Source organism: Plutella xylostella, chromosome 6 (assembly GCF_932276165.1).
Source record: "Plutella xylostella chromosome 6, ilPluXylo3.1, whole genome shotgun sequence".
NCBI classification, from domain to species: Eukaryota; Metazoa; Arthropoda; class Insecta; order Lepidoptera; family Plutellidae; genus Plutella; species Plutella xylostella.
In genome coordinates, this window is record NC_063986.1 from 5,297,519 (window position 1) to 5,311,831 (window position 14,313).

The 14,313-nt window shown below is 46.4% G+C and overlaps 2 protein-coding genes across 2 annotated transcripts; one reads left to right on the forward strand and one right to left on the reverse strand.

Moving 5' to 3' along the window:
• The first annotated feature begins 133 nt into the window (after positions 1–133).
• LOC105383897 (ER membrane protein complex subunit 2) lies at positions 134–10,494 on the forward strand. Its single transcript, XM_038119682.2, has 7 exons — positions 134–294; positions 379–492; positions 979–1,129; positions 8,210–8,353; positions 8,951–9,107; positions 9,613–9,708; positions 9,908–10,494. Exons 1-7 carry the CDS (start codon positions 261–263, stop codon positions 10,064–10,066), a joined length of 855 nt encoding a protein of 284 aa, XP_037975610.2. The 5' UTR covers positions 134–260; the 3' UTR covers positions 10,067–10,494.
• Positions 10,495–10,666: 172 nt separating this feature from the next.
• LOC105383908 (tRNA (guanine(10)-N2)-methyltransferase homolog) lies at positions 10,667–14,053 on the reverse strand. Its single transcript, XM_038120179.2, has 9 exons — positions 13,938–14,053; positions 13,462–13,848; positions 13,248–13,382; positions 12,782–12,971; positions 12,405–12,478; positions 12,101–12,239; positions 11,785–11,983; positions 11,344–11,514; positions 10,667–11,014 (listed from the first exon to the last, which is right to left on the reverse strand). Exons 1-9 carry the CDS (start codon positions 14,007–14,009, stop codon positions 10,885–10,887), a joined length of 1,497 nt encoding a protein of 498 aa, XP_037976107.2. The 5' UTR covers positions 14,010–14,053; the 3' UTR covers positions 10,667–10,884.
• Positions 14,054–14,313: the final 260 nt, after the last annotated feature.

The following is a 14,313-nucleotide window of genomic DNA, read 5'->3' on the forward strand; positions in this document are numbered from 1 at the left end:
CGCGTGTCGCATGTTTGTCGGTACCCTTATTATATTATATAAACTTGTCTATGGTTCGTTCATTTCGCTCTTCATTCATTCATTCAGCACAGAGTACCTACTTGCCTACTTCTACTTTTGACGGACAGTGACTTATAGAAAGAAAAGAGTGTGGATGTCAAGTGGATGTACATTGCTGACAAAAATTATTTAATAAAATCCTAAATTTGTGCCTTTTAAAGCCTGAAAAACGCTATTAAAGTGTTGTGTACTTGCTCATAATGTCTTATAATTATGAAGACCTTAGCATTAGTGGTAAGTGTAGTAGAGACAATACAAAATGTGCGTAAATTAAAATATGTTTAAATCCGGTATTAATTTATAAATTTACCATTTCAGAAGCTAAAGATTTGTTAAGGCAGTGGAGGGAAGGTAACGAAAGACGCAGTGATGAAGTTATGGACTTATGGACCGATGTTGTGGAACAAAATGTTGACAAACTTGGAAATGAGAGTAAGTACAAAAGTGTTAAGTACCAAGTAAAGTTTCACCCAGAACATCAGAGCTTTTACCCTTTGGAAACACAGCCAGCCAATTTAGCTTTTGTACCTACTTAGCAATGAGTAATAATTAATGCGTAATGTTACAATAGGCATGGTGTCTGTGTAAACAATTTGGTTATATCCTAATATTTTCACTGCTGTTTTCCCCTGACTATGTCTTGGTATGTAAAATTGTTCATTGTTATTTTTATGATATAAAGACTTTTAAAAATCAATTAAATCACCCCTCTGGAAGCAGCATCTGTACTTACTATAGGCTCTAGTACTTTATGTTAAGATCCATTTTCATTAGTAAACACAGTACAAAAATTATTAGTGGCTCACTTGCAATAGACCTCAAATCATGCTTTCTGGCATTACAATTAGGATTATAAAATGTACATAATTTAATTAAGATGTAAGCATTTATATTAATATACTTTTATAATTATTTCAGAGCATGTAATCTTAGAACAAGTGATCTATGCAGCCCTGGACACACACCAATATGGCTATGCTAACTACTGCATCATTCTGTTGAGCAATGAGTTTCCAGGCAGTATGAGAGTCATGCGGTACAAGGCTCTACTGCTGGAGGCTACAGAGAAGTAAAGATATACTTTTTTAAATTATTGAGAAAATAGTTAAGTAGTGGCACTATTTTAGATACTGTGACGCACCCCTTCGATCTAGCACGTCACATTAAAATCGTTTGTAGAAATCGTTTGCGAAAATCGTTTGTGAAAATCGTTTGTGAAGCTGATCGAAGAGCAAGCAGGGATTCTTCTTTCTTGTAGGGCAGGGCAGGTGCTTGTAATGAGAAGGCTTTTTTCTTCTATTATTAGGAGGCTTCTTTGCTTCTTGGAGGCTGCGACCGGAATGATCGAGGCGGCCCGGACCGCCTATATTTAAATGCGCTCTCCGCCGCGCGGGCGGTGGGAGGCGGGGCAAGAAATGCGTCGACCAATCAGAGCGCTTTGCACCATAAGCGCCCTCATTGGTACTATCTACTATCTATTGTCGCGCCTAACAAGCCTCATAGTTTATTTATTAATAAACAACTTATACTAGGTATATTTACAAACTATTAAAACTATTACCAGATATTATACCTACTACAAACAATAACTATGTTAGATCTTTACCTACCTATAAACATAACCAAATAAACTTTATTAAACTTAAACAAACAAATAATTATAAACAATTAAATCAATCAACTAATCTAAACAGTCTTGAACATCTCTCCCGCCGCAGCTCTTGTAGCTGGAATCTTGCGTGTTCAAGTGTGGACTGGCAGGATGACCAATTTTTTCGTAGGCCGCCGGAGTACCCCTCTGTTGGTGCGCACGTCGACTGTTCGCACCTCGCCGTCTGGACCGGGGTAGGTAGACACGACGACTCCGCGTGGCCAGCAGTTCCTTGGTAGAGTCCCGTCCGCGATGAGCACGAGGTCGTCCTTCTTGATGGCCCCGTTGGTGGCTCGGGGCTCCCGCCGGTGTTGTAGCTCCGGTAGGTATTCTCGTACCCAGCGCGCCCAGAACATGTCTGCCAGGCGTTGACTCTTCCTCCAGTCCTTGCGGCCGGCCTCGTCGTCCTCGGTGAAGGCTCCCGGCAGCGGCACTCGTGACGGCTCGCCCAGCAGGAAGTGGTTCGGCGTGAGGGCTTCCTCGTCGTCTGCAGAGGTCGACACGTGGGTGAGTGGCCGACTGTTGATGGTGTGCTCCGCCTCGACCAGTAGTGTAGCGAGGACCTCTTCTTTCGGCGCGCGCTCGTGCAGTGTGACTTGCAGCGCGTTCTTGACGCTCCGCACCAGCCGTTCCCACGCGCCGCCCATGAATGGCGCGCTCGGAGGGATGTACCGCCACTGGATGAAGCGCACCGACGCCTCCTCCTCCATGGCCGCCAGCGCTGCTTTCTTCAACTCGACGTCGGCGCCCCGCAGGTTGGTCCCGTTGTCGGAGTGAAGCTCGGAGGGACAGTTGCGCCGCGCGATGAACCGTCGCAGCGCCATGATAGCCGAGTCCGTGCTCAGGCTGCCGGCGACCTCGAGGTGTACTGCTCGAGTAGTGAGGCACGTGAACAGCACGCCGTACCTCTTCTGCTTCGTACGACCCACAGTAACCATGAGAGGGCCAAAGTAGTCGAGTCCGGTGTAGGTGAACGGCCTCTGATGATGCGCGAGCCGTGTATGTGGATGGTTGCCCGTCGATGGCTGCGCAGGTGTGGCCTTCCGTATGCGGCAGGCCAGGCATTGCTTCACTTCGCTGCGCACGGCGTGTCGTAGTCTCAGCACCCAGTAGTGTTGCCGGACTTCATTCGCAGTTGTCTCGAACCCGCCGTGGTGAAGCTGTTTGTGTACCCAAGCGATGTACAGTCGGGTCCACCGATGATTGCCGTCGAGTACTGCCGGTTCACGTTGCGATGGGGTGATGTCGGCGGCAGTCGCTATTCTTGAACGTAGTCTGATGATCTTCTCTTCGTCGAGTATGACTGATAAGTTGTGCAGTCGACTCGTAGTAGGTATAGCGACGCTTTTCTGTAGCGCAGCTATTTCTTCAGCGAAGTTTTCTTGTTGTTGCGAGCGTAGCCACAGTTGACGCGCGCAGTGCATGTGCCGAGCGCTGAGAAGTAGGTACTTCCGCACAGCTGTCTTCACGGCGGGCGTAGCGGCCCGCGTAGCTGTTCTCGGCGTAGTACTCGTCCACGCAGGGTCGGCCTCTTCATTCTTCTTAGTGCGCTTATGCAGCACTGTTTGTTTCTTCGCACGTAGTAGCTCGATGAATTGTAGTACCCGTGCCGTCGCTCGAATAACTCGCATAAAGTTGCTGAAGCGAGTTATGTCTGGCAGGGCCTCAGACAAGCGTGTGGCGGCGACAGTGACGAGTGTTCGCTCTTCCCCCGTGTCTTCTTCGATGATCTTCTCTTCTCGCGGCCAATGCTCCTCCGGTAGGTATAAGAAGGCGGGGCCGCGGTACCACCGGTGACTTGAGTTGAAGTCCGGGGGCGTGTCGCGCGTTGCGTCGTCGGCTGTGTTCTCCTTTGTAGGTACCCAGCGCCACTCCTTTGTTTTCGTAGTGTCGCTTATCTCGGCTACGCGGTGTGCTACGAACGGCTTGTAGGTACGTGGGCCATTTCGTAGCCACGTGAGTACTGTTCTTGAGTCTGACCAGTACACTCGACGACTCGGCTTCAAGTCGTGTTCTTCGATGGCGGCTTGTGCGAGGCGGCATCCCAGCACGGCCGCTTGCAGTTCGAGTCGCGGGATGGAGACCACCTTGTTGAGCTGTGCGACTCTTGCTTTTCCGCTGACGAGTGACAGGTGTGTGTTTCCCTCTTGATCGACGACCCTCCAGTAGACGACAGCAGCATATGCAGACGAACTTGCGTCGACGAAGATGTGGAGCTCGCGAGTGGCCGCGCCGCTGTATGAGGCGTAGCAGCGCGGCACGGCGAGGCGCGGCAGCTGTTGCGCGTGCTCGATCCAGCTCCTCCATGCTCGAGCTTCGTTGTCTTCGAGTTGTGCGTCCCAGTCAATGCCGGAGCGCCAGACGTCCTGCAGGATGCGCTTCGCTTGCACGGTGACTGGCGTGGCGAGTCCGAGCGGGTCGTAGATCGACATGACTGTCCGCAGCGCTTCTCTCTTCGTAGGTGTGCGCTCGCCGCTCAGTATTGCCTCGGGGATGCGATGTTTGTTCAGGTTGAAGGAGAGTGTGTCGTCCTCCGGGTGCCACACCATGCCCAGCAGCTTCCCCGGGTCCAGTTGCAGCAGTCTAGGGTCTTCAGCTTCAGATGACGACAGCTGAGCGAGCACGACGCGGCTGTTCGACGTCCACTTCTGCAGGTCGTAGTTCGCGAAGTGATGTATCTTGTTGACTTCAGTGGAGATGCGCGCCGCCTCTTCTTCTGTTTCGTAGCTCGCCAGGTAGTCGTCCACGTAGTGATTTCTCACCACGGCCTCGGCTGCCTCCGGGTAGATGTCCTTGTAGCGCTCGGCGTTGCTATTTTTCACGTAAATAGCCGTACACGGTGATGAAGTCGCACCGAATATAACGCTCTTCATGCGATACTCGGTAGGCGGGCCGGCGCGTCGATCTCCCCTCCATAGGAAGCGCTGCATGTCGCGATCTTCTTCTCGGATGTGAACGCGCATGAACATATCTTTTATGTCCGCGCTCACCGCCACTGCATGTTGCCGGAACCGCATGAGGACCCCCGGGAGTGACTGCAGGAGGTCTGGGCCGGGCAGCAGCATGTCGTTGAGACTTGTCCCTCTCGTTCGAGCGGCGGCGTCGTGGACGATCCTCAGTTTCTCCGGCTTCTGAGGGTTGATGACAGCGAAGTGAGGCAGGTACCAGATCTTCTCGTTCTTCTCACGCGGCGCCTCCTCAGCGTAGCCGCTGTCGAGCAGCACCTGCATCTGTGCGTTGTACCGCGTCTTCATAGCTTCGTTCTTGTCTAGCTTCCTCTCGAGTAACTCGAGTCAAAGACAAAGACAAAGACAAAGACAAAGACATTTATTTGCGTCATTGACATTTAGTCGCTTCATTGTACTCGAGTAGTTGTCTGGTGGCCGAGGGTCGTCTTCCTTCCACAGGAGGCATGTTTCGTAGCCTCCCGCCGGTAGTGCGCGCGTGTTTTCTTCTAGCTGCGTAAGCGCGCGTCGCTCGGCCTCTGTGTATGATTTCTTCTTGTCGACGCACAGCGACTCGAGTGCGAAGTGGTCCCGCATCATTTTTTCCATTGTCTCTTCTTGATGCGGCTGCACCGTGAGGTGGTGTACGCGCTGCACCGCCGGCTGTCGGTACTGCACGCCGTGTAGCACCCACCCGAGCGTCGTGAGTGAGTCTGAGGCGAGACACCGATGTCCGGCACTGTGCGCGCGCAGATGTCGACTTCGCTCGTGTTGCGCCCGCAGATCTTCAAGTTGACTCGGCGCGACTCACTGGCGTCGATCTTCATGCCCGACACCCCTTCTATGTAAAAGGGTGACGGCGGTCCCGTTGCTCCGATCTGCTGCGCGACTGCTGACTCGATGAGTGTGCACGTCGACCCGTCGTCTAGTAGCGCGTAGGTGTCGAGCGACCCCTTTGGCCCGGTGACTCGTACTTGTAGTATCTTCAGGAGCCCCGTTGCACTTCTTTCTTCTCGCGCTGTTGTTACCGCTTCAGATTCTTGGACGACTTGCGTACTGGCGGTCGATGCGTAGGTACCGCCATGCAGCAGCGGATGGTGCATGTAGGTACACCCGTCCTTGTCGCACTGCTTCGGCTTGCAGGAGTGTCGGTACTTGCGGATCTTCATGCAGCGGAAACATAGTTTGTATTTCTTCGCTATGTCCCACCTCGCAGGTACTTCGGCTCGCTTCAGTGTCGGACAGGCGGCAGCTTCATGCTTCTCGCCGCAGATGGGGCACGCAGGCTTCGCAGCTGTAGTTGTGTCGACGTGGTACGTGCGCGCAGTCTTCTTTGGCGCGGGCTCCCGCCGGTCACTCGCTGCGATGTCCATGGGCGCGAAGCGGCTGCACCGTGCCGCGGCCCGCTTGGCGAACTGCGTCAGCTTCACTAGGTCGGGGATGTCTTCAGGCTGCTCGGTGATGTAGGTGTAGCACTCGTTGCGCAGTGTGGCCGGCAGCTTTTCCACGACGTTGTTGACGATCTCCGCATTGTGTAGGTACTGCTCCTTCTTCAATGCCACCACTGTGGCCGTCGCGTTGGTCATCGTCGCGGCGAAGTCGCAGATGGCCTTCGGAGTGTCGACGATCTTCGGTAGTCTGCGCAGCTTCTCCATCTCGTGAATGATGAGTGCGTCCGGCCTCCCGAATTGCGCAGACAGCAGCTCCATCACTTCTCTCGTAGAGGGCGTCCCGATGAACAGGCAGTGGACGGCCTCCTTCGCTGCTCCTTTGATGGCTCTGCGCAGTCGAGACAGGTTCTCTTGCTCCGTGAGGGACTGCGCAGATTCTTCATAGGCCGCCTTGAATGGCAGCCAATCACTCGATGCCCCGCTGAACGTTGGTAGCTCGTTGACATGGCGCGGCGCGGCGACATGTTGAGGCGGCGACGGCAGCGCACGTGCAGCGAGGGCGATGGCTTCGGCTAGCTCCTTGTAGTCGAAGGCGCTCGGTCGTGGGTCGTAGCGATGCTGCACCGGACGCGGCGGCTCGTACACGTGCGGCTCTGACGTGTACGGGTTCGGTGGCAGCTGTACTCTCGGCTCGTCGGCACCCATGGGACACGGCTCACGACGTGCAGACGGCGGCGCGGCGTTCTCCAGTGCGGCTCCCGGTGGACTGGCTTCGATGCGCGGCTCTGGCATCGATGTCCGGCGTGGGAGGCCCGCTGTCGCTCCGGCGTCTTCTCTCGGCACGGCGTGATGTGGTTGCATGGTCAGCGCGAGAGTACTTTGTTGTACCCACTCGGACATGCGGACACCCCTTATGGTGGAGGTGTCGTCTTCTTCTTCTTCTTCGTCCGTTTCTTCTTCCAGCATGGCCACCCGTACGGCGGCTAACTCCATTTGTTTCTTCAGAAGCTCTTCCTTGGCCTTCAGCAACTCCCGGCGGCGACCCTTTGAAGACGCATTTGAACATGCGCGACGTGGCGTGTGCGGCTTGACGGGCTTCGGCGTCGCAGGGGTAGGCGCGGGGGGCGCGGGGGCAGGGACACGGGCTGTAGCGGTTGCGGGCGCCGTGACTTCTGAGGCGGCCGCAGTGCTTGATGCTTCGTTCGATGTGTCCGTGGATGCTCCCGTCGACGTGTAGGTATCCCCGCTGCTCGTGGTTGCCGTCGTCGCGGTGGCCTCAGTACCGGTGCTGTCCGTGGCACCGGCTACCGAGGCTGACTTGGAGGCGCTTCTTGTGTTCACCATGCTTGATCTTCAATCCGGCGCTCGAATGGACCAGAAAATGTGACGCACCCCTTCGATCTAGCACGTCACATTAAAATCGTTTGTAGAAATCGTTTGCGAAAATCGTTTGTGAAAATCGTTTGTGAAGCTGATCGAAGAGCAAGCAGGGATTCTTCTTTCTTGTAGGGCAGGGCAGGTGCTTGTAATGAGAAGGCTTTTTTCTTCTATTATTAGGAGGCTTCTTTGCTTTTTGGAGGCTGCGACCGGAATGATCGAGGCGGCCCGGACCGCCTATATTTAAATGCGCTCTCCGCCGCGCGGGCGGTGGGAGGCGGGGCAAGAAATGCGTCGACCAATCAGAGCGCTTTGCACCATAAGCGCCCTCATTGGTACTATCTACTATCTATTGTCGCGCCTAACAAGCCTCATAGTTTATTTATTAATAAACAACTTATACTAGGTATATTTACAAACTATTAAAACTATTACCAGATATTATACCTACTACAAACAATAACTATGTTAGATCTTTACCTACCTATAAACATAACCAAATAAACTTTATTAAACTTAAACAAACAAATAATTATAAACAATTAAATCAATCAACTAATCTAAACAGTCTTGAACAGATACACATACATAGTATGAAACTTAAAACTAGCTGCGGCTCAGCAGTTACTATCACTGATATTTGCATGGAAATTTTCATGCATTCATTCAAACAGATTTGTAAGATGTTTATAGACAGACATTTTGCATAGATTTTAATTTAATTTACTTGTTTGAATTTCAAGATATTTTATGACCCTCCATAAATAAACTTATTAATCTTCCAGATATGATGAAGCCATTACAGTCTTGGAGGGCATAATCAAAGCTGATGAAACAAATGCTGCAGCTAGAAAGCGACTGGTTGCCATCCTGAAGGCACAAGGCCAGATCAACCAGGCCATTATTGAACTAGTGGATTATCTCAAGAAGTAAGTTAATTTATGTATAGTGATTCTGCTAATAATTCAGACCTTCAATGTGTTTACATTACATTATTTACAGACTGAACCCTAAAGTTCTAGGAGATATTCTGACAAATTAATATTTTTATGCATCTCATTTTCTTATGATGAGTGATACTGCAATTACAATTCTTTTTATAAAATGAAGATGCTGTCATACTAAAGCTTAAGGCTTAGGTGGCCACTTACGAATATCTGGGGTAAAAAAAACTACTCATGTAGCATTGTTTCTTTAGAGAGGTCAGGTTTCTTTGCCCAATATGTAACTTTAGTGCTTTGTCTTAAGCTGCGTACACACCGGGCCAACGAACGCCCAACGAACGCCAACGGTTATCCCAACGATGGATATTTATCATACATAATACAGGGCAGATTGCAGCAACGAAGGTCAACGAAAAACGTTCGTTGGCGTTTGTTGGCCCGGTGTGTACACAGCTTTAGTATAAAAAATTCTCTCTTGAAGAGATCTCTTCTTTGCATGTTCCCTACTTCCATATATTGTTATATAAGCTACTAAAGGTAATCATAAATAAACAGTTAACATTCCTCCTCAACCATCCCCAGGTTCATGTCGGACGTGGAGGCGTGGCAGCAGCTCTGCTCTCTCTACCTGCAGACGGGCGAGTACGCGCGCGCCGCGTTCTGCGCCGAGGAGGCGCTGCTGCACCAGCCGCATCACCACCTGCTGCATCAGAGGCTCGCTGATATACGGTACACCATGGTGAGTGATGTTCAGCTTCAGTAATTATCTGTGTGGTATAGTCGGTAGAAGAGCTACAATGGCCATTGTAGCTCTTTTACTGACTATAAATATTGTAATTTTATGATTTATTGAGCTGATGGGTGATACTGATACATGACATGGACAATACTTAATAATACATCCACCTCATATAAACGAAAAATAGATTTATGCACTTTACGACTTTTTGTTATCTCAATAAAGTTGTATAAAACTTTAAAACTGCTTAAACGGCCAGTCATAACCTGCTCAAGAACTTATTGTAGCTGAGGTAGAGGAATTTTCCAGTGGAGATCACAGGCAAACATAGCATCAGTCACCATTGACCTTGAACCAAGGCCAGAGGCCCTCAATTCAGGTGGTTGGCAGATGCAGCTTGTTGGGAGCGTTCTAGCGGTCCTATATTCTGTATTATGGAGAAAACAAGCTTTTTACGTGGTCTTACAGACACAAAATAAACGACTATTATTATTTTACATTTCAGGGAGGCATTGAGAACATTGAGCTTGCAAAGACGTACTACTGCCAAGCTCTGAAACTGAATCCTGACAACATGAGGGCTCTCCTTGGACTGGTGCTGGTGAGTTTATCAATCACACACATTTAATAATAATGTAGCCTCCATAATTAATGGAGATGAAAGTCTGCTCCGTTTGGTCTTCTTTCTTATAGTTATATTAGACCATGTAACCTTCCGCCTTATAAGGCACCACACATACACCTGATATAGCATCCATTCACTCAAACTTACTCTACACATATTACACCTCTACCGCCAGGTGACGAACACCCTACTGAACCACTACAAGTCTAGCGGCAACGCGGGCAAGCGCAAGGAGGTCCAGAAGCTGTCGCAATGGGCCGCCGCCGCCGCCGCGGGCCGCCAGCAGGGCAACGACCTGTCGCAGATGATGACGTCACTCGCCATCACAGAGTAGATATTTTATTTGGGTATGGAAGTATGGAAACATAGCACGGAGTAATAAACGCAAACGAGATGAAAAGACAACTTTTTAACTCTCGAGCTTCAAATTTTTGTCTTGTCATGTCAGTCTTGCTCGCCGTGCTACGTGCACTAGTTTTACTGAAGAATATTGTGTAAGGGATAAAATACATTTTGTATTGAGATCGAATGGACTTGGAGAAAGTTAAATTTCAAGGTCCAAATTACTTTTTTCACTTAGTGCAAATTTTATTTATTGTGTACACTATCTGATTAAAGGGTTTTACTAAGGTATTTGTTCCAATGTTTACGTGTATTACGATGTACTGTACGGTGTAAGTTATATTTATGCTGTATTATAATATTATTTCCATTTATCTAAGAATAAGAACACTATAAAAATGTTTTATGTTACCAATATAATTTTATCTTTCATTTTTACCAGCGACTACTACAACTTTATATATGGGTTTTGGGGTGACTATTTTATAGTATCAGAGTTCAAGAAAAAAACTTTTTTACTTAACATGGTGTATTTACATTAAAAAAACAATGTTCTATCCACGTTCTATCTTACATAATGTAACAGGTAGTTATAAACACGTAAAAAGGGTAATGAACTTGTCACACTTTCCGATTACAATCCTGTCGATTCCTCGACAATCTTCATGTTTTTAGTTGAATCAATAACGCTATTTGTGACATATAATATTACAACTCCAAACTACGCAAGCATTTACAGCTCAAAACGTGAAGATTACCGATGATCATAGCTTTTTTACTACAAGTGAACATAAACCTTAGGCTTAGATATTAAGTGACATTATTGCTTTGCCCCATGGCCTCTAGCCTGAGCAGTCTCTCCTGGTAGGCGGCCACCTCTCCCGCGCGTCTCTCCTTCCTCTCTCTTCGGGACACTTCGCCCGACGAAAAGTATTTCTCCCTGAAACAATGATTAAGTTTATTAAGGTTTTTTTTGTTGATTACTTCAATTTAAACTGAAACTATACATAGTGTATGGCTTTCCAAACACACTATGTATAGTTGATACCTACAAACTGCTTATAGTGCAGGACTTTTTGGGACATGGTTTGAAGAAATAATATTCTTTATTGATAATCACATCTACTATCAATTCATCATAGTCAGCTAATCTTCGTGTACTTTTGGACTTAGGCCTATCCCATCATCTCCTCTATCAGATTATCTGATCTTCAGCACATCTGACCAGCTTGCAGCCTTAACAGTTACATCTTTACACTCCAAACATACCTAAAATTATGCGTGCCGCCATTACTATCAGCAGGCACGTCAGCGTCCATATCAGCTATTTTCTCATACGTCAGCAGCCGCCGCGAGGTGAGCTTGGACAGCACCTGCTCCGAGTTGGCCACCAGCTGCAGACACGGGTGCGAGGGCAGCTGGTCAGGGGAGTACTCTTCTCTGAAATATTAGGGTATTTTTAAAACCAGGAGGCCTAACGGGGCACAAGATGTGTCATAAGTTTTGCGTCGCGCTCACTCACATCGCGCTAGAGACCGAGTGCGACGAAATATTTTTGACTTGCGCGTCCAAGTTACTGAGCTGATAAAAAATTGGCTAGTGATTTGAGTGACGAAATGACTCTAGTGAACGAGAAACTACTTATAGTGGTACCCTTTTATTTACAGGTGAGCAAAAATTTGAGTGATATGTTTTATCAAAAAATCTTACCTCACTAAAGGATACCAGCAAACAAGCCGTCTTCCCGTATTCAAGTATTTGGCAGCGAAGTTCAACAAATCACTGTAAATGTGTGGTAGGCCATACTCCACTTTCGACGGAATGTGATTAGGTAAATGATCTTCGGACAACGTATAGTTCTCTCGCTCTATTCCGATCTTCTCTGTCGCTTCCCTTACTCCATAGGGTGCTGGAAATCGATAAAGAAATACGTAAATAATGGAGCCTTTTTTAAAGATTTAAGTAATTAATTTAATATTTTGTATTAAACCTAGATTTTTAAAGTGTGTAGGTATTTTTTACTTACGGTCTGTAATGATAGCATCGAATTTCAATTCTTCCTTCCACATTGGTAGAGAGAAATCACTGACTGCTACATCCAAGTATTTAGACTCTGTATTGTACTGTTTCATGTTGGATCTTATGCTCTCTTCATTTGTCCTTTCCTAAAAAAAATTATATAAGGTTACTACTGCCTGCTGTGTATTGTAAAAGAAAGTAGTCTGGGAACTATTAATTTGTTAAAGCATTAGGTCTAAACTACAGTAGCAAAACCAATAAATGTACGAATTAAAAGCAGTGACCAAGAGCCCATACATACATGATTATACCTTTTGCCCAACCCTGGTGGGTCTGGTCCTAGCATGGAGCATCATGAAGTCTATATCTGAACCCCATACATAGGCTGAAACATTATAACAATTATTAAGACAGAAACGTATATTACATTGATTGGAGAAATAAGTATTTTTTAAGTGTGTAATTTAAAGAAACATCCATCAAGGAATACATTTTCATAAGTCTTGAGTAAATAACTACATAACTTTATTTCAGAAATCCTTTAGCTGTACATTGTAGATACTACTCAAGTGAGCAAGGTGAGCAATGCAAGTCCTAAAGCTAGAACAGATATATTTTATACCAAATGTATATAACTACAGAATATATGAGGAGAAATAGTTTGTATAATTTGAACTACAGATCTCACCTCCAAAATGAGCAGCGGCCACTAACAAAGAGCCTGACCCAACAAATGGGTCAAGAACAATGTCTCCATTGTTGACCTGGGCCTGGTTGGCCATCAGCAGTGCGAGCTGGGCGTCCATGCTGGTGTTGCCGATGAACTTGCGCTTCTTCAGTGAGTGGTACTGGATCAGGTCACGCTGACCTTCCGCTATCTGTTGGGGAGGTGGGTTATTAGTGGTGTTATTGTGGTGAGACAAAATGGTAGAACAAAATGATGGTATATTGAATCAATGAGTGTATTTTTTTTTTGTCAAAGGAATCTTGTAAATGTTGAAATATTTTATCACACTTTATTTTCCATCCGAGAATTTACTAACAGCTTGTAGCAATTTTGTTACAAGGTACTTCTTGCTGTACTGTTTTTAAGTTATATTAAATACAAATGAAAAAAAAAGTATAAAGTGTTTAGTATAGTTGTAGATACTTACTAATCTTCCAAAGAAAACTTCATATGGTTCATCAGGAATGTTATTGGGGTCCATTCCATAGAACTCCAGATAGGAGAGGGTCACATCAGGGTTCTTGAGCCTCACCGGCCCTCCCATGGGCAGATAGCTGAAATCCTGTAGAAAATAATCATTAACATTGCACACTTTAAGCTCCTTCAATTAATTAATTTGAATTACAGAACAGTATTCTTACCTCAATCTTTTCAACTTTCTCTTTCAATGTGAAATGTCTACAGAAAGTCTCCACCTCAATTTTAAATGACTTATTCTCAGGACACCAATCTTTTATCAACTTGTTGGGGCACACATGAATGTCTGTCTCGTCAAAGTTATTAGTCTCTGAAGTAATCCACTTTGAAGACTCATTTATTAGTGATTTCTTCAGGTTGCTGTGTAACTGTGACTTAGTTTTTGCTTTAGACCAGAGCTCTATGCATGTTTTTAAAGAAACGGACCGGGAAGCAATCTTCTTAGCACTGTCTTCATCAGGAAGTTCCACAATCCAGTATGGCTGCTCATAACTGGGCTTTTCAATGAACCTTATTGGTATATTGAAAATCGATAAAATAGACTTTATTTCCTGTAAGATAACGAATTCATAAATTATTTAATTTAAGTTATATGTTAGATATTTGTATGGAGTAGGAGTATTATGGAAAGTAGACTTACGGCGTGACGAAAGTCAACATGTTCGTGCGCGAACCACAGTAAATATCGAGGCCACATTCTGGTAAGGCACATATTCCCTAGATATAATGTTAAGGTACATCAACTCTTAAATCCACTTCAAAACATAGCTCATTCAGTTAAAACATCAAAAATAAATGGTAATGATATGGTATTGTGAATGAATCAAGTAGGTATACACAAACATAACCTCACTTTATAAGTCACTTTCACAGACTACTTACAGATGTCACTTTACACTCATAACTACTTGGCATTATTAATCTGCAAATTAATTAAATACTCAGAAGAAAGAATAGTTTTTAAGCCTTGTTTCATAGGATTGATTGATATTGGCAGTACAATCCACAAGAGTTAA